The sequence below is a fragment of the Physella acuta genome, unplaced genomic scaffold (genome assembly GCF_028476545.2).
Source record: "Physella acuta isolate Inbredline_101_S28 unplaced genomic scaffold, ASM2847654v3 ptg000833l, whole genome shotgun sequence".
Classification (NCBI taxonomy): domain Eukaryota; kingdom Metazoa; phylum Mollusca; class Gastropoda; family Physidae; genus Physella; species Physella acuta.
Window position 1 is genome coordinate 247231 of NW_026732351.1, and position 20904 is coordinate 268134.

A 20904-nucleotide genomic window follows, 5' to 3' on the forward strand; every position below is an offset into this window, starting at 1 on the left:
TGTTGTTTTTAAAACTAAAATCTGAATGTTATAGAGTCCTGCTGTGGTGTTGTGTTCTTGATGTCGATACTTGCAGAAGGTGGTGTTTTACGTTTGGTGGAGAGTACAGAGTAGTCGGTGAAACAAATTCTATACAGCATGCCCGAACACACACAATTAAAATTATACTCACAAATTAATGACTACACACAAAATTAAAATTATACTCACAAATTAATGACTACACACAAAATTAAAATTACACTCACAAATTAATGACTACACACAAAATTAAAATTATACTCACAAATTAATGACTACACACAAAATTAAAATTATACTCACAAATTAATGACTACAAACAAAATTAAAATTATACTCACAAATTAATGACTACACACAAAATTAAAATTATACTCACAAATTAATGACTACACACAAAATTAAAATTATACTCACAAATTAATGACTACACACAAAATTAAAATTACACTCACAAATTAATGACTACACACAAAATTAAAATTATACTCACAAATTAATGACTACACACCAAATTAAAATTATACTCACAAATTAATGACTACACACAAAATTAAAATTATACTCACAAATTAATGACTACAAACAAAATTAAAATTATACTAACAAATTAATGACTACACACAAAATTAAAATTATACTCACAAATTAATGACTGCACACAAAATTAAAATTATACTCACAAATTAATGACTACACACGTATATGTCACTCCCATTCACATGTACACACGGCCGAGTATTAGAAATACACAGCAGAAATACGTATACAGACATTCAAACACATTTAAACATACGTTCACACTTCACACACATACACGTAACACGCTCATAGAAACACGCACACACTTGTACTTATACTTAAGAGACAAGCACGATGATATACATGAGTACATAACATATCTTAGACTCATACAAGCACTCAGAGGCGTAGAGTCCCATTCCGGCGCCAGGGGCGAAATATTAATTTCGCGCCATTGGCTCCTTTCATAAATACATTTTATTCACAGGTTACCAGTCACTTTTCCACAGTTTATATTTTAATGGCACACAGTTTAAGTAGAAGAGTAGAAGACAGTTAAACAAGTCCCTTAAGTCAACTAATAGTATATTCTCTTAACTTCAACTGAGTATAATTCAGTAATGCAGCTCAGAAGGAGATTTTTAATTTATTTTCTACCTATTTTGGCGTTCCCCTAGGGTCGGTACATGGGACTGCCACCCCACCCGCCCTCGCTTTGCCCAACACCCCTCCCCCGCAAGCAACTACCCATCTCCCCCGCACACACACATACACCCAACTCTTCATCTTCTCCCTCACATCCACTCACATCCGCCCACTTCCCGATTTCATTCACCCGCACACACAACACACAAGACCATACACACATACAGCCAACTCTTTATCTTCTCCCTCATACACACACACATACACATATAAATACAAGTCCTTCAATTCTGCTGTAAGAAATCAATCAGACGTCATCAATTATTAATGAAAGTAATCTTGACTCTGCGGCAAAAAAAAAAAAAAAAAAAAAAAAAAAACTTTAATATACATTTGATGTCGCCTAGAAAGTGCGAGGGGGAGGGGAGGTGATGGAGTACTGATGATGGATTAAGGGATCTTAATTCCCTGACGTAGAGGTATAGGATGCAATGGGTGAACCTTGCATAGGCTAGGGTAATGTAGCGTTAGTGGATTTTCTGGTTTGTACGTGTAAGATAGACGCATCTAGACTGGTATAGGTTTAAGGTTAAAGTGGTAAAGACCAAGGGTTAACCTTGGTTATGGTCTTTGAACACCGTGGGCATGCATAGACATACAGCGATTAGATAGTTAAATCTGCTAACATGACACATGCTTGTATTTATTAATGTTCCACGTAGTACCAAATTTTCGAAAGTTAACCCTACAAAAATGAAGGCTGGTAAAAAAAACAAACAACAACTATAGGGCTGGTAAGTAGGTCACCAACCAGTTCTATAGCTCATGTAGGTTTTATTGAACCGTATAACTGGTTGGTGAAAGGCGTGATGTAGGGGAGAGGGGGCGCGTGTCTTAAATTTTGTTCCACGAATATAATAATTAGAAGAATGTAAAAATATTGATTTTTATGGCAAACAATATTTTGAAATTATAAACATAATAAAGTGGGAATGATATCCCCTAAATTTTCTAGAATATTCTTAGATAAAACTAAACGGGGATGATAACTTTAGTTCAGTCGGGATATAGACGTTTAAAAAATACCTTTTCAAATACTTAAGTTTTTAAAATAGAATCGAATCTCGTAGGAAAAAGAATTGCGTACCTAAAAGAACAGCAAATAATCTGTGGATAATAGTGCGGAACCACTGGGAACATGTAGGAGAGAGTTGGAAGAAGAAGTGCAGGCTACAGGCAAGACCTGGCATGAACTAAAGTTGCTCGCCCAAGACAGAGTGGAATGGCGGAGATTTGTTGCTGCCCTATACTCCACTGGGAGTGATGAGGATTAAGTAAGTAAGTAATAGTACGGAACATTAGTACTTTTGGAGGTCATCCATAAATGGCGTCACGCTTTTTGGATTTTACTTCCCCCCTCCCCACAGTCATACATCGTCACAAAAAAAACCAGACACACCCCTAAAACGACGTCACAACTCAGCCTACAATCCCCCTCAAAATAACAGATTAATTTTTCTTAAAACATCGATATTTTTTCCAAATTAATGTCTGGACGGAGTATTTTAATCGATTTCTACTACTATTTACAAAACAGTTTTCTAAAACGCGAAATAACAGCCAAATTTCGATTATTTTTTTTAGAAAAGTGTGACCTCACACCATCTGAACCCCCTCCCCTTCATCACACACCGTCACAAAATTACGGATTCCCCACTCCCCCTTACGAGTGTGACGTCATTTATGGACGACCCGTAAGGATTAAACAGAGGAATTAAATTTAAAAACAAATTTATACGCGGTTTTCAAGAAATCGGAAATAGGTTAAAGTACTACTTCTTGTTACCGGAAATTACTCAAAATGTGTCAGACAACAGATAACTATATATATATATATATATATATATATATATATATATATATATATATATATATATATATATATATATATATATATATATATATATATATATATATATATATATATATATACGTGTGTGTGTGTGTGTGACATTTCTTCTACCTAACTGAATCAGTACTTTATAGGCTTTTGAAAAACCGAAAGTACAATTAAGTTCCATTTTAAAGTGAACACAGAACTACAAATCTATATATAAAATTCTCTTCTTGGAGACCCTAGAAAACAATCTGTAAGCGCGCCTTGCAGTCCCCTCTCTTCTTCACTAGGCACAAATCAACCTCCCCCACACCCACATGGTCTGGTGAGCTGTGGTTCACGCTAAATGTTTACAATCGTACAGCCGGGTTTAGTGACGCCTATTAGGGGCAGATAATTTAGTTTGAAACTATTTTAAACTTAGGGGAGGTAATTAAGAGGAGGCTGCTTTCACGGGGGGGGGGGGGTAGGGTAGGGGTTAATGAAGTGGGGGGGGGGGGATTATCGTTGTTAACGACCAACTGATAGTATTTTAAAGCAAATATTTTCAGTGGCAGCATTGGTACTGCCGAATTCACAAAATATGAATTACTGAAAAGTAGAAAATAAAACAACTAAATAGTATGATACGCCGCGGGTCGGCTCGTTTGATATAATACTTATACCCGAAATTTCGCCAACCTAGCTGTTACGGTATTCAGGTTATTGTGTTCACAGATATACAGACACACGCACACGGACATACAGACAATATTGCAAAATTAAGTTTTCCGGCTCAGGGAGGTGTTAAATGTCGAGATTTTTGAAAATCTCTATTTTTGCAAGATTACAATACTTCGTTTATACTCCGTGTACGAGAAAGTACAAATACACAATTGCACCAACATGTACTACTCAATTATCGTGAGACAATTTTCCTTTTGGGTCTCATTGAAGAGGGGGTTCTAACCCCAAACACAATCTTGCGTACAGCTATGATTACAGCCATGTTTATTACGTTTACCATGTGTTACATTGTGATTGTCAAAAAAATAATTGGCGAACACTGCAATCAAATTTTGTTTAATGACTTCATATTTTTTAAAAAAATGAATAAGGGAAACAACCTTAGACATTGTTACCATAAAGTAAAAAATCGTAAAGAGAAGCACTACGGTAATTAAATAAAGCATTGAATCATTTTTTTTATTTTGCAATTAAGAATTTTTAATAATAGCAAACTATGATTTTGTTCTATTCTTTATATTTAATTAATATTTAAATTATTATTTGCTTCCATTTTAATAAAATAAAACCTAGTGCTATATTACATACTTAAAGTATTTAAATATGAAAGCTTCACACTTTGTGATTAGTCCACGTCCTGGTCCTTATTCTCTGTAATCCCACATTTAAGCTCTACTTAAAAAAAAAAAAAAAAAATTCAGCTCTACTTAAAAACCCAAATTCCACCCCCTCCCACCTCATCCCATCACGCCGATGAAAATGAAAAATCCCTTGAATCATCATTTAATTACTCATTTGAATTTTAAGGTTGGTTTTTTTATTTTATTTATTATTTATTATTTATTTTTTAATTTTTTAGACGTTTTGTATTAGATCTATGTATAAGTAAACCATCTTAAATGAATGAAAGTAGGCTACAAGTAAGAAAGAAACATTACTATTGTAAATCTGTATCAGTCCTCACAAGCCGATGATGAAAACTGTAATACTAAAGCGAACACACAACTGACGCTGTAAATTACATGTCTGAGGCGAAAAAAAAAATGTCTTTGAAGCTGTGTAAAACCATCAAATAAATTATGATTACTATTTTAAATGTTTTAAAACAAATAAATTAAAAAAACTGTGGGAGGACTGCTATAGATTTAGATGTTTGAAAGGGAAGAATGTTTGATTTGATGTGTCTCATTGTAATCAACATAACTTTACCTGTTGCTTACAATTTTTATAATTTTAATTCTCTGTTATCCACAATTTATTTCAGCTCTACTAAAAAGTCCAAACCCCTCTCAGCCCACCACGCCGATGGAAAAGAAAAATCCCTTGAATCATCATTTAATCACACATTTGCATTTTCGAATTTTTTTTTAAAAAATAAAATTATAATTAGACGTTTTGTATTGGATATTTGTATAAGTAAACCACCTAAAATGAATGAAAGTTGGCTACAAGTAAGAAAGAAGTATTAGTATTGTAAATCTGTATCAGTCAGTGGCGTAGGCAGGGGGGGGGGGGGGTTAGAGGGGGTCAAAATCCCCCCCCCCCATAGACCCCTCGGTATATAGAAAAAGTATGAGGGGGTGCAAATCGAAAGTTTGAGGCGGTGGTGGAAATCGAAAGCTCGAGGGGGGGGGGGTGCAAATCGACGAAAGTTTGAGGGGGGGTGCAAATCGAAAGTTTGTCCCCGGGTAAAAATTGGAACCCCCCCCCCTTGAGACGATCCTGGCTACGCCACTGGTATCAGTCCTCACAAGCCGACGATGAAAACTAATACTAAAGCGAACATGCAAGGCAAACTGACGCTGTAAATTACGTGTCTGAGGCGAGAAAAAAAAATGTAAGTAAATTTAACGTCTAATTCACGAGTATTACAGCCTGTAATGCTTTTACACCATTTACTTACACATTGGCAAATAAAATTCTAATTAGAAAAAAAAATAATTAAAAAATGAAAATATTAAATCTGGGTACTAAAACTAATAATCTTAGCGTAGACATCACCAGGTTTTTAAATGTCTACACTACAGAACGTAGGCATGTAAGATTTTTAAAAATGTGGTTAATAAAATCGATAATAACTGATCATCATAACTGCAACCACTCGCAGCTGTAAAATGCACTCATCTGCTGGATATTGGTCAGTGCAACAGCACGACTGGCAGCAATGAGGTGGCAAAAATGGCCAGTGACAAAACGGCCTCGTTAAAACGGCCCCGAGAAAAGGGCCAGCGACAAACTGACCCACTCACATAGACTCGCAACAAATAGGCTCCCGTCATTTTGGCTCCCGACAAAAGGGCCCTTGTCAATACGGTTTTCGTAGAGACTAAATCCCCCGGCGAAACGGCCTCATTGAATATGACACCTGCCAGTGGGACCCCTTCATGACTTTAATAATACAACGTATGCAGCTCTTGTTCGGCAGGCCTTATTGTTAATATTATTTTATCTAGTATCACCAATCATTTAGGACGTAATTATTGAGTATCAGCTGTAACTTAGTCTACAGTTGATTTTCCCATCATAGAACAGTGTCGTTTCGTGTCGACGTGACCTCCCTTGTGATATATATATATATATATATATATGTATATATATATATATATATATATATATATATATATATATATATATATATATATATATATATATATATATATATATATATATATATATATATATCGTGGCATCCATACTTATAGGGAGACACAACACCGTTTGTTAGCGTATTCGACCACTGGTTTATCGTGCTCACTAAGCCGCCAAGGTCAACCCCTCCCCCACCTATAAGCTAACCGATTGCGTCAGAGGGACGTCATGGCACGTCACGTGCCATAAACGCTGACGTCCAGCTTAGCAACACGTAGACCCATTACCACAAGCAACGAGTGGACGCGGGACGGGTGAGGAAGGGAGGGGTTGAGGGTGAGGGGGGGGGAGCAATCGCAGCATCTCAATAATTGCGTATTGATTGGAGCAAATAAATGAAACTTGAACTTCTTTTGGATAGAGTTCTGGTCCTATGTGATCTCGGGAGATACGGTCACTAAGAATAGTGGGAAAGGGGGGGGGGGGTGGAACATATTAGGTTGGAGACTGAGGAAGGAGGTTGTCATGGTTACGTCTAGATTTCCGTTTTATGTGGCGCCCGCTGACAAATATGGAGATCTATGCTTGTAATTACGCATGACCTTCTGCGACTCGCATAGAGTATTTCCGGTTTCCTTGTGTTAGGTAACATGTTTTTTTTTAAAAGTTTTCTGTAAATCTGCGCAGGGAGGAAGTGACGTTTACTAAGGTGTGATCGATGTCCAGCGTATCGCCTGTACGTGATTATGGCTTGGACAAGTAACCAAATAATTATTGTGTTGGAAGCGCTTTTAGGACCTTGAATCAAAACAAGTATTTATTTCATGAGGGGAGTTATAGGCGTATATTTTTGTTATGTGGTCTGGTCAAGCGAGAGTGATGGTGACCTCGTGCCAAACGATGACATGGGTTCAAATCCTGGTTTGGTTTGTGGTATGTACTCATATAGAGCATCGTATGGACATTAAGCAAACTTGGATGGGATCGGTGTGGGTGGATGGGTTCGGTGCGGGTGGATGTGGTCGGTGTGGGTGGATGGGTTCGGTGTGGGTGGATGGGTTCGGTGCGGGTGTAAGGGGTCAGTGTGGGTGGGTGGGGTCGGTGTGGGTGGATGGGGTCGGTGTGGGTAGATGGGGTCGTGCGGGTGCATGGGGTCGGTGTGGGTGGATGGGCTCGGTGTTGGGGGATGGGATCGTTGAGACGACTGGATGGTCATAGCTACTCTCCATGCCCCAGAACACAGACTCCAACTGTAAGCTACTTCCCATATAATTCTCCAAAATTTAAAGGGAAACAACGTATAAAAATTGTTGCGAAAAATTTGTAAAATGTAAAGAGAAACTTTATAGAAAATAAATGAAGAGCAATATTATTTGTATTATATTATTATAAATGCATTTTGAAAGCAATGTATTACTGTTAGTCTACAATTCATAAATCATTAGTAATACAATTACTATTTAACTCTATTTTATTCAAAAACAGATTAGTATTTAACAAAAATAAAGTGAATAAAAAAGAAAGCTTAGCTAAATTTGTGATTACTTTTATTCTGGACAGTGTTCTTTAATTTTCGCTAAAATGGCCGACTAAAAAAAAAAAAAAAAAATGGCCAACTAATTTGTTAGTGCTGCTATTGATTGTGTTAGAAGAGCTCATTTATGCATACGAAGTTTCGTACACTGAGAGCAGTAATCACATAAGTTCAATTAATTTTAAATTACTAAATGTAGACAGAGCTTGCGAAACCCCCAAACAAAATAGCATAAAAAAATAAAATAAATCAACACCTCGTTTTATCTTTAGTCAGGTCTTCCTTTTTACAAACTTTTATTACACGCACTTCCTCTGTCGTCAGTCGTCAGTCTGTCTACATCGAAACGCCCGTGCGAAATTGCAGGCACTTCTGACAGATACGGTTCGTAATTGGTACGTGGGTGAAGACAATGCACGGTGACATTCAATTAGGTCTCTTCCTAAATATTAGTAAAGGTATCCATGAGATACTAAAGTGATCCACGCTTTTCTTTATAGTTATTTAAATAGTAGTGTATAATTTATTTTCTACTTTTTAGTGCATTATAACATAAAAGCTTGTTATTAAAACGTTTTTTAATGATTTTTTTATATCCAGGCCCCGGTTCTGAGACCCCTTGTGTTTCTTAAAGAATTTATATTTAGTTAAAATAAAACCAGCATCACATTATGCGAACGAAGGGGAAGTAACTAGTTCATCAAAACGTGATATCTCTAAGCGAAATGCAGACCACTCTATTCGATCGTTCAAAAACATTTTTTTTTCAGATGCTGCAAGTAAGAAAGTGGATTTAATAGAGTTCATGGAACGGTTCCAACAACCCCCCTCCTCCCTCTATCCATCCATCCACCCCCATACTGAGACGTGGGATCTCACAATTCCCCCCCCCCCCTTCTAGATCTCAAATGACAGCACCCCTACCCTCCTGCCCCCTACAGCCCCCAATGTCTTTCCGGACAGTCTAAGTCGAACACACCCCATATCCCAGAAATCCGCTTTCAGCACGTTTTTCCTCAATTTTCACACTGAAAATTTACCCCACCCCCTCTCACATAAAACTAACCCCCCCCCCCCCCTCCCACTCACACAAAACTCTCCATACAGACAGGCTTTCACGAAAGTTCTCGAAAGTGTCAACGATCGTGTCACTTCCATCTTAATCTGACTAAAATAAAACGCTCTGAGGCTCTGCACTAGGTTGTTTTGTACTGTGAGCTACAGAGTTACTGGTGGTCCGTCATAGTTTGTTTTTTTCCTTATTTAAATCTTAATCACTATATAGTACATTCTCAGAGCAACTTATACTAAAATAAGTCTAGGAAACTACAGTTATTCCTAAAATTTTCTTTTAGGTAACTCGACCACATATATATATATATATATATATATATATATATATATATATATATATATATATATATATATATATATACAACTTTATAAATGGTGTAAAAACATGTCCCGATTGCTAAAGCTAACGAAACGTCTGGAAAATCAGTTGTCTGTTTCATGAACTATGTATGTATGTATGTATGTACATCATCATTCCGTAACACTATTCTAACACACCCTTGTACCACCAAACCATCGTATCAAAGAGGCATATCCAGAAACCATCATTTCACCAAACAATGGGGCCATTATTCCATACTTTTATACAATAGCATCATCATACAATTACACCATACCCTCATACCCACCTTGTTCCCTGATACCATACCATTCTATTATCTCACCATCATACCATACCGTCACATCATACCCTCATACCATCCTACCATCATACAGTACCATCACACAATATCATCTTTCCCTCTCACCATACCATTATACCGTTGCAGCTTAATTCCATCAAGCCATGTCATCAAACTATACCCTCATAAACTCGCATCACCTTGCCGTTTTAACCATTAATTACAACATACCACAACACCATCATACAACTAAAACCTCCACCCCACCTTATCTAAACACGACACATCAAACCTCCACCCAACAACAAAAAAATCTTTTATGAAGATATCCAGATAACTTGATCAATACGCCATAAAAAAATCCCAAAAGCAAATAGATTCGATTATTGGCTTCACATGCGTTCGCTAATTTATGTCCGATCTTGCTCGGCACTAAACGAAGACAAACCGGAAGTTTAATGTCGCCTGCACTGTAGGGGTCCACGATTATGGGGTCTTGATCTACCGGTAGACCCCCGTTTTTTGACCCCTTACAGATATAAGATATATGTTTACTGGAAGACCGATTTGATTTTGTGACGAAACTAGTGGTGAGTTGAAGAATCGATTTTCGATCTGAACTGGCTGATTGGCATTCGATTAATTAGATAGTTAATTTAGGTAACGTTGTGGGCGTATCTAAAACGAACGAGTGGGATCTAGGCGGATGTTTCATGGTGGGAATTAGATGAAGCTCACGTGACCAGGAGGCTAAAAATAGAAACCATGTAAATAATCGATCTTCGACTTCGATCTGAGTTGGTTAGATAGTTAATTAATGCGATGTCGTGGGTGTGGTTTAACGCGAATGTGGAGTGAGGTCTAGATGCATGTTTGATAATGGAGTCAAGAGAAAGAACACGTGACTAGAAGTCTAAAAATAGAAACCTGTGTTGTGGTTGTCATGAACGATTGTAGAAGTCTATCATGGATCGTGATCTGGGATAGGATTAGGTTAACGTGATCATTGTTAGGTTAACGTGATCATGGTTAGGTTACTGTGACACATTTTCTCTTTAAATTTTTTGACCAGTGGTAGTACATGAGTACATAGCATTAACGTTTGTATTAAGTCACTTATAACATCAAAACTAGGCACTATTTAATCTTTTCGGGCGAAGCACTTACGCTTTCAAAAGATGCGAATTTTTTTATTGATTTCAAAACGAAGCACTTCTTTCATCAAGGAGAGGCGACATTTTAAAAACGTTTTTTTTTTTTACATCCAGGCACTGCTTGTATCAAAACAAGGCGCCATTTTTTTCTTTTAGAATGAGGCACCTTGAATAAATAGAAGCACCTTTATTTCCCCTTTAAAACGAGGCACTTTTTTTTTTTTACATCAGATCGAGGCTTGATGCTCTAATGGAAACCGACGCTGTACACTCTTGATGAAAGAACGGCCGGCTGAAGCCATGGGCATGGAAATTACTTTCTTGAGGAGTGGACTCATTAAAAATCTCGAACCGGACTTCAGAGAGGCGGGCATCACGTGACCCAATGGAATGTCAAGCAGCCATTAACTCCATTCTTGCTTGTCCCCTGTCTTGGCCGCTTGTCATATTTATCAATTCAATTTACCGCGGCCCGATGCTGAAAAAGTGCTTCTAAATATAGCAGCAGTGATACTATGAGCATCGGGGGGGGGGGGGGGGGGAGGGGGCGGCTTAGCCCACGGGGTCTGGTTAATAGGATTGTTGGCTAACCGACATGAAACCGATAAAGTGAGCTGAGACACGCAAAATACATGGCGGCTTTTGTCAATCAGATTGACTCGGCGAGATGTTAGGGAACCAATCAGATACACGGGTTTAAATGTTGGGGAACCAATCAGATACACGGGTTTAAATGTTGGGGAACCAATCAGATACACGGGTTTAAATGTTGGGGAGCCAATCAGATACACGGGTTTAAATGTTGGGGAGCCAATCAGATACGCGAATTCAAATCAGATTCGCGAGATTTTATGAGTTACCAATTATTTTCTAATTATTTCTAAGAAAGAAACAGTTTGATTTATTTTCGCAATGTTAGAAAATGCGATCAACCATCAAAAGTAATAAATCATTTGAATGATTAAAGTGTCTACCAATTCTCTCTGGACTCATATTCCATTGTGTATAACCCGATTATACTTTGATATGTTAAGCATTGAAGTAATGTGTTGATAGTTGATCGTTTTCCAGTCAAGAAATAACGAATTAACAAGTGACACTTGAGCAATAAAACATAATTGGTTTCATCTGGCCACAAGAATTTTAATTTTTTAAAATTCTAGTATAGTTTTTTTTAAATTATTGCAAGGATTAATTCCAGAAAGGTTTTATTTCCTTTATCAACATTCCGTATGGTCGTATCTTAGTTAAATCATTAACCATGTATACATACACCCAGTGTTGAGATCTATCTGCCAGCTGCTATTTATTTGCACATAATAAATGTGTCCTTTCCAATGGAAGAAACTAAAATAACATTACCGCATACATTATTTATGTTAAATGTTTAAAGATTTTCACGAGAGACCAATGCATTAAAAAAAATAAGTTTGTTTCATTTGCCTATTACACTGCATTTAAAACTTATTATAATAAAGATTTTTTTACATTTGTTTCAATAATAAAATAATAAAGTTTATTCCAAAATATACTCTTAACTGATGCATACACCATCAGATACTGTGTTCACGACAAACATACCGATGAAACGACAAAGTTAAGATTCTCTCTCCAGTATTTCGTTACCATTTTCAAACGCAATCTTGATCTAGTTTGTATTCATGCACTTCTAGGCTACTTTCCAGTTGAAAGTAGATCCGCCTCAAGCGACAGACAACAAAATAATCTGACTTAAACTCGCAAGCAAACATTCTGTATCGATGTGAAGGCAATCATTGGACAACTATTTTATACGTCAACTTTCTCTCCCAATTTATTAACGGGGGATTTAAAAAATCAATGTATTATTATAATTCAAATGTTATAAACTCGCTCTCTCTATCTTTAAAAATTCACGCTCTCTCTCTTTATATATATATATATATATATATATATATATATATATATATATATATATATATATATATATAAAAGTAAACTGTAATGTGTGTGTGTGTTGTGGTGTGGTTGTGGTTGACTTACCGCCGCCATTTTTCTGTGTGAGATATGGGAACCTCCATACATTGCCCAGTCCTACGGCGTAGCCAATCAGCGAGAGGACAAACTGGGCCCTGTTGTCCCAGGTAGCTCGCTCCTCACCTGTAGGAAGTTAGAGACAAGATGTAGATATGGTACTTGTTGGCAAGACATTGTTAGACAAGATGTAGACAAGGTATTTGTAGACAAGACATTGTTAGACAAGATGTAGACAAGGTATTTGTAGACAAGACATTGTTAGACAAGATGTAGACAAGGTATTTGTAGACAAGACATTGTTAGACAAGATGTAGACAAGGTATTTGTAGTCAAGACATTGTTAGATTAGAGGTAGACAAGGTATTTGTAGTCAAGACATTGTTAGATTAGAGGTAGACAAGGTATTTGTAGCCAAGACATTGTTAGACAAGATGTAGACAAGGTATTTGTAGCCAAGACATTGTTAGACAAGATCTAGACAAGGTATTTGTAGTCAAGACATTGTTAGACAAGACATTGTTAGATAAGACATTACTGGACATGACATTGTTAGACAGGACTTAGAGAAGACATTGTTAGACAATACTTAGACAAGACATTGTTAGATAAGACATTGTTAGACAAGACAATGTTAGACATGACGTAGACAAGACGAAACAATTGAATCTCGACTCGCCGCGAACTAATGCAATCTCTAGCATACACTGTTGAGGTTCTGTGTGGGCGGAGGGGGTGATGGAAAGCGTGGAGGGAGTGATGGAAAGCGTGGAGGGGGTGATGGGAACCCTTGAGGGGGTGATGTGAAAGCGTGGAGTGGACAGATTTATTAGATATCTCGGGTAATGAGAAATGAAGAAGCCTCACAGGGAAGGTCATTCAGATGCTTAAGTAAATCCTCGACAAACCAAATAAAAAAAACTAGGCCGTTGAAGACGGAAAATTTTCCATTCGTCTAGATAGGGACTTTTTTCTATGCGTCTTGCTACTGGTCGTAGGGTCTAGATCTCTTCAGTGGCGTTTAAATGGTTAGCCTGAGGGTGGGGGGAATTCGCCCCCTAGTGCACTTTTGCCTTTAATATAACTATATATTATCAACACAGCACCTTTGTAAATATGTGCTATCGTTATCAAAGATTGAACGACAGTGGACGAGAATAGCAGCGCTTTAGTGTACTTGTGGTTTAGCGGCCCTTCGAAGCTACGTCCATTCAGGGCGGCGAAATAGAGAATGATCCTTCAATATATATGTAAATAGGGTTGGTTGAATCGTTAGTCCACTGCGGGCTGTCTGTAAGTGTAAGTACATCGCTGCTTACATCTGTAACCGAGGTGGTTTTAAGTGAAGAAACCTCTTAGATTTCGTTTCTCGCCTTGTTTATTTTTTATTTAGGTTAAACCACATTTAAATTTATTCTGCTACACGTTGTAAAAAAAAAAGTAGCGTCACGATGCGGGAGTGCGGTCCGAACCGGTTGACACCATTTAGGGGTGACACCATTTAGGGGGTGACACCATTTAGGGGTGACACCATTTAGGGGTGACACCATTTAGGGGGTGACACCATTTAGGGGTGACACCATTTAGGGGTGACACCATTTAGGGGGTGACACCATTTAGGGGGTGACACCATTTAGGGGGTGACACCAAATTAATAAAATCGTTAAATTTACGGTCTAAACAATTTTTATTGTGTCCAAACAAAGGAAGTCGCATAGTCACATAGTCACATAGACTCACATAGACTCACATAGCAATACATAGTCACATAGACTCACATAGACTCACATAGACTCACATAGCAATACATAGTCACATAGACTCACATAGACTCACATAGAAATACATAGTCACATAGATTCACATTGATTCATATAGAGTCACATAGAGTCACATAATCACATAGAGTCACATAGATTCACACAGAGTCACAGAGAGTCACAGAGAGTCACAGAGAGTCACAGAGAGTCACAGAGAGTCACATAGTCACCTAAAGTCACATAAAGTCACATAGAGTCACATTGAGTCACGTAGAGTCACCCAAAGAACATGACCGAATAGTTCGTATCTAATGTTTCAACAGAAAAAAAGAATTTGCTTTTTGGCCAGACAACATTCATCGAGACTAAGATCAATCGAAAAATGGCGATAGCTCGTCACGGTAGCGATGTGTGTAGGGACAGCGTGTGGGTGTTTCTTTAATCGGTGAGGTCGTTGGGTGTGTATGTGTGTGTTGGGGGTGGGGGTGGGGGAAGAAAAGACAAAGAGATCTCTTGGTGGACTTAGGCATCTCTTACACTACAGTGACATCTACTCACGGCGTACACATGACGGGTTTTAGCCCCTTGATCCCTGTTATAAATTCGAACCCAGAGCATCACTTACTCTAGAATTTCTTCTACTTTCATCTACAAATGACGGGTTTTATTCCGTGCTTGTAGATGAGTGAGTTAGCCCCTTCATCCCCGTTTTAGATTCAAACCCAGAGCATCAACACAATTCGAGACAACTATGTAACTCGTCCTGAGAAATAGGGATCCCTTCCATCACTAAAATTAAGAACGAAGAAGAAGAAGACATGAAAAAAGTGAGTGGTCTGACGTGGCCCACCCAGACAGCTCCTACGAAGAGCCTGTCAACACTTTCACCTCGAGGGTCTACTTTTTCCTGTTTGAGATCCGTCCTTTTAATTCAGGAGAAAGCGCCAGACAAGCCTTTTTGTTTTTTCATTCTTTCATTTAAGAATAAAAATAAGACACCCCATTCTGTTGTGTATGTGCGCAAGTGTTTGTGTGAGTGTGTGAATGCGTCTGTATGTGTGTGTGTGTTTGCGAAAGAGAAAGATTGAGAGAAGGACGTAAAGAGAGGTAGAGAACGTTTAGCGAATTGTTTAATCAGCAGCACCACACCACCAGAGGACCGAACAGAACGACAACATCATCTGTTGTCTCAGCGGTCTGCCCGCTTGGTCCACTCGCTGGCCCACAAAACATGTGGGACGAATGACGACCCGCTAACCTGGTTAAAATCCGATTCCATTTCGGGCTTTTTCAGTCGGGCAATGACGTCACCCGACGGTGACATTCTTCCTCCCCCCCTCTCCACCGTCCCCGCCCCGCTCCTTAAGTGTGGGTACCGAATTAGAATTACAAACATGACCTATGGGGATTATACCATAGCAAGTATGACATTTGACTACACCGTATGCGAGGAATGTCATTTGTTAGGTAAAGTAAGATATATCACTATGCGTAAGAGGTAAATATTGATGTTTGTTTTCTTAAATTGTATATGTGTATAGGTTGCAGGTTGGAGTTTGTTGAGCTTTTCAACTCGTTCTGCATCAATAATCGGAAAACACCAGGGTTAAGGTTCAGACTGTTTTTATTTATGTTTGAGGATAGACATAGGAATGCAGTCTTAGTTTGATTAAATAGGTTTCAATTTTGCATGGGGTGTTTGATATTTGTCGTTTTAAATATGGCGCGGTGGTTTAGAAAAAGTTTGTGACATTAAATTCTAATTGCCCTGATTTTCTTATTTCTTGGTAATTATCTATCTAAACTCCAGCAAAAGTTGTAAGGCTAAACAAAGCACGAGAACTGTCATGTAAGTAAGTTAAGTTCCCTTTCAGTCTGAAGGTCCATGTGGCAAGTGAAGTAGAGTTCATCTGTTCCTGTGACCTCGACATATGAAGGGATAATGTGGTCAGAACTAAGCCCAGCATCCTTTACATTCTCTAACGTAAATCAGTCGTCCGCGCTACCATCCGACCACGCCGTCCCGTAACTGTCATGTAACGACACCTAAATCCTAAAACATTTCGATTTCATCATCTGCTTTTTCCTGAGCACTCTATAACATTTAAAACTACTATAAAGTAGTCTGGCAAAAAGCAAACGCTGCAACATTTTTGTGATATCCACTCTCGTACTTCATCAGCTTTTACTTTGTGTGCCCAAGACACAATGGGCCGCACTCAAGTACTTAGTGGTAGAAAAATTTGAAATATGTCAGTCTTATACTCTACAGTAAGTTAAGAGCAGTGCATTCATGTAGTTGCCCCATATATCTCAAGCAGTGGTGCAGTCATCTATTTAGTCTAATGCTTTGAAAAGCATGTTGTCATAAAATCACACCCTTCCCCAGATATGTTATTATTGGGATCATTAACTCAACTGTATGTGTTTGTCATTCCCACCCTAGATATGAAAATGTTATGGTCAGTTACTCACCTGTATGCCTATTGGTCCAACCCTCCCCCTTTCCCCCAGATTTGAAAATGTCATTATCATCTACTCATATATGCCTATTTATCCCCCTCCCCCAGATATAAAAATACTCTGGTTACTCACTCACCTGTATGCCTGTTGGTCACCCCCTCCCTCCCCCTCCCCCAGATATAAAAATACTCTGGTCAATAACTCACCTGAAAGCCTGTTGATTACCCCCCTCCCCCAGATATAAAAATACTCTGGTCAATAACTCACCTGAATGCCTGTTGATTACCCCCTCCCCCAGATATAAAAATACTCTGGTCAATAACTCACCTGAATGCCTGTTGATTACCCCCTCCCCCAGATATAAAAATACTCTGGTCAATAACTCACCTGAATGCCTGTTGATTACCCCCCTCCCCCAGATATAAAAATGTTCTAGCCCATCACTCACCTGAATGCCTGTTGATTACCCCCCTCCCCCAGATATAAAAATGTTCTAGTCCATCACTCGCCTGTATGCCTGTTGGTCACCCCCCCCCTTCCCCAGATATAAAAATATTCTAATCAATCACTCACCTGTATGCCTGTTTGTCACCCCCCTCCCCCAGATATAAACATATTCTGGTCACTCACCTGTATGCCTGTTGATCTTCCTCTCCAGATCTATTTTTAGCAGGTTGACCGTACTTGTCTCCGGGCCGATGCTCATGATGCTGCCGTACGTCGACGCCCCGGGGACGATGGCGTCGCTCTCCGCGGGGCTCTCCTCCCCGCTCCTCGTCTCCGGGGGTGCCAGGCAGTTCATCTCAATGTTCAGGCGTCGGTCGCTCCCCTCGGGGGAGGTGGTGGCGCTGGTCGAATCCTCCTTTGAATTGCTCTTGTTCTCCATGGTCGCAGATTTGATAGGTCAAACGACAGCCATCTTGTTGAATCTCCTTGTGTTTGTATCAAATCTTAACTTCAGACACTAGAACACACTCAATCACATACAAAAATTCTAGTTCAAGAACACATTAATTTTAAACTGCCACCATCTTAATTAGACTCCTTGTGTTTGTATTGTATCAAATCCGAACTTCAGACACTAGAATATACACGACCACGGAACACTTGGAATTTTATAATAATAAAAAATATTGTTTAAGAACAAATTAATTTTAAACTTAACCATCAAATCCAAACTTAAGACATTAGAATATACTTGACCACTTCTTGTATTTTATATTTTAATTAATTACTTTTTGTTAAATAACACATTAATTATAAACTGCAACCATTTAGCGTGACTGTGTGTGTGAGTATACTATACCAGAATAAACTTGGACAAAAATGTTTAAAATCTAATAAATTTTATAGGGCATCCATCAAAGTGAGACTTAATGTGTTTTCATAGTACCAAATTCAATGGAAAATACTAACACAAATACATTCAACCTTTTGAAAACAACGGAACAATACACTTGGCTTTCGTATTAAAATAGTTAAAAAATAATTTATTTTAAACAGTAACTATCTTAGTAGGCCTCAATGTATCAACCTAACAAAAACTTCAGACTTAGAACTAATTTTGATGCTTTTAAGATCGACAAACTTTGATATTATGTTATGAAGCTTTTTCAAAGACTAAATAATATTTTGATGATTATAATATTTAAGTTATGTCATTATATGTACACACATTCTAGATTTAACGGTTCGTTGGGCAGATGACGTAGAGTTTATTTTTTTTACCTCATCATAGGAAAGGGTTATGTGGTCAGCCCAGCTTTTTATTTCCCCAACTCAAGTCAGGTACCCATTAGAGCTGGGTGGCCTCATGTACACGTCACGTGATGGAGCCTGGGAATCGAACTGCTAGTCATTGTCTGCCCCTACATGTTTCTGTGGTTTTAAGCTGTTCGCAATTTTTTCAGTGAGTTCCAATCTACGCTAATGAATATAAAATTAAACCCGAAAGGTTAAAAAAAATGAATGTCTAAATACTCAGGATCTGGTGTAAATATATTTAGGAAAAAAAAAACTTATTTCCGTTTTAGCTAACTCCTATTTTTATCCCTCCTAAATCTAATTTAGAATCCGAATACAAGAACTTCAGGCAGGATAGAGAAAATAGAAGAATTTTTCCCTCCCTTTTTTTTATTGCTTGTGATGTCACTTCCGGTTCTAGAAGCCATAAAAAGTGAGTTATTTATAGAAGAAAGATGGCGTCATGAGGAGGCTTTTTCCGCGTAATCTAATTGTTATTGAGGAAGGGGGTATCACCCGGCGAGCAGTGGTTCCCATAGTATAATGGGGATTGGCCACCTTGTGTGTATGCACGTCTACGACACGTTAGTGAGCAAAGGTAGATATTTTTTATGGTAGTGAGCGTTCTCACAATTAAGGAATTTTGTGTTTTAATAGGACTATCAGGGTTAGAGTTTCAAGTGTAAAGATTCTATTTTTACTTGTATGGTCAAACGCTCACACACTCACACGCATGCTAGCGCTCACATTCGCAGGATCGTCAGTCGGGAAATTCTCTGGGGGCTCCCGGGCCTGGTGTGATTAGAACCACGTGATTAGCCCGTCCCCGGGGAGGGCTGGAACCGTGCTCTCTACCCTGTACCACACACAGACTGTGCAGCCATCACAGCCCTCAGGATTTTATGTCGATGGATAGGGGGGTGGGGGCACTCTACTTTTTAGCGCAATTTCCATTCTGGAGAATTGCGTTTATTAACTCGTCATTTCTGGGAATGGATGGATGGATGGATGAATGTGTGTCCGGGCTTTAAGTCGTATCTCCTCCTCAACGAAGCAATATCGATGAATAGTTCCAAAAGCAATTATGTTAAGCAAGTTACGAGAATGAGCATAGGCCATAAAAATTCCGGGTTTCTTTCATGTATTTCCCGGAAAAGCCAAAAAACCTCGAAAAAATTCAGTTTTTGGCTCATATCTCGGCAACCAGACCACTTAGCGACTTGAAACATGTACCAATCGATTCCTGTCATAATTTAGAACAATATTGCCGAAGAAAGTTTTCAAAAATATTCTCTCGTTCGGTCACAAATTTTAAAATTACATAAACACCTACAAACCGATTGTTCTTCTAGCTTGAACGCACCCCAACATTATACGTCAGAGCTATTTTTAGATAACATAAGGAAATTGCGCACAAATGTCACTAGACTTTTTTAATTAACTTGTTTAATAATGGGCTACGCTATTGCAATAAAGATGACCCATCTAATTAAATTTAGTAATTAAGTTAAGTAACATATCAGGGACACGATAATCTATGACATGAATGATCAATATTATTGATTGATTTTTTTAACGATATAATATATTTCATACATATTTCACTATACTGTATAATAGTTTGGTCACTAGAATGTCGCTTTGTCTTTTGTGAGTGCAAACTCACACATACACTTATATACACACACATATATATGTATATATAAAATGTGTATATATGTATATATATATATATATATATATATATATATATATATATATATATATATATATATATATATATATATATATATATATATGTGTGTGTGTGTGTGTGTGTGTGTGTGTGTGTGTGTATATATGTATATATATGTTGAATGCGGTTTTGCGAGGAGAAAAAGCAATTTAGCCACAGGCAAGCCAATCACTTAAGACGACCGTGTTGATATAAAAGCTGGACGCCAGTTAAATCAATATGAAAGCTGACTCACTCGTCGTCATTAAATTTTGATCTCGCCGTAAAACTGGCAGCAGAATCACACCTTGCGCGGACGTCCAGTAGGACTATATAACACATTGAAATATCTACTTGAATGACTAAATTTTGTCAACACTACAATCGATATTTCAAAGAAACTAGTTAATATAAAAAAACGCATGA

General features: G+C 38.0%; 1 protein-coding gene across 1 annotated transcript in view; it reads right to left on the bottom strand.

Annotated features, from left to right (window-relative positions):
* The window catches only part of LOC131951855 (sodium- and chloride-dependent transporter XTRP3-like), a 32630-nt gene extending 14732 nt beyond the window's left edge, over window positions 1-17898 (bottom strand). Inside the window, exons 1-2 of the mRNA XM_059314258.1 lie at window positions 17652-17898; window positions 12808-12924 (exon numbers count right to left, since the gene is read on the bottom strand). Coding sequence (XP_059170241.1) covers window positions 12808-12924; window positions 17652-17823 — 289 coding nt within the window. The 5' untranslated portion in view covers window positions 17824-17898. The remainder of the gene's footprint in view (window positions 1-12807; window positions 12925-17651) is intronic.
* Between the last annotated feature and the right edge of the window lie 3006 nt (window positions 17899-20904).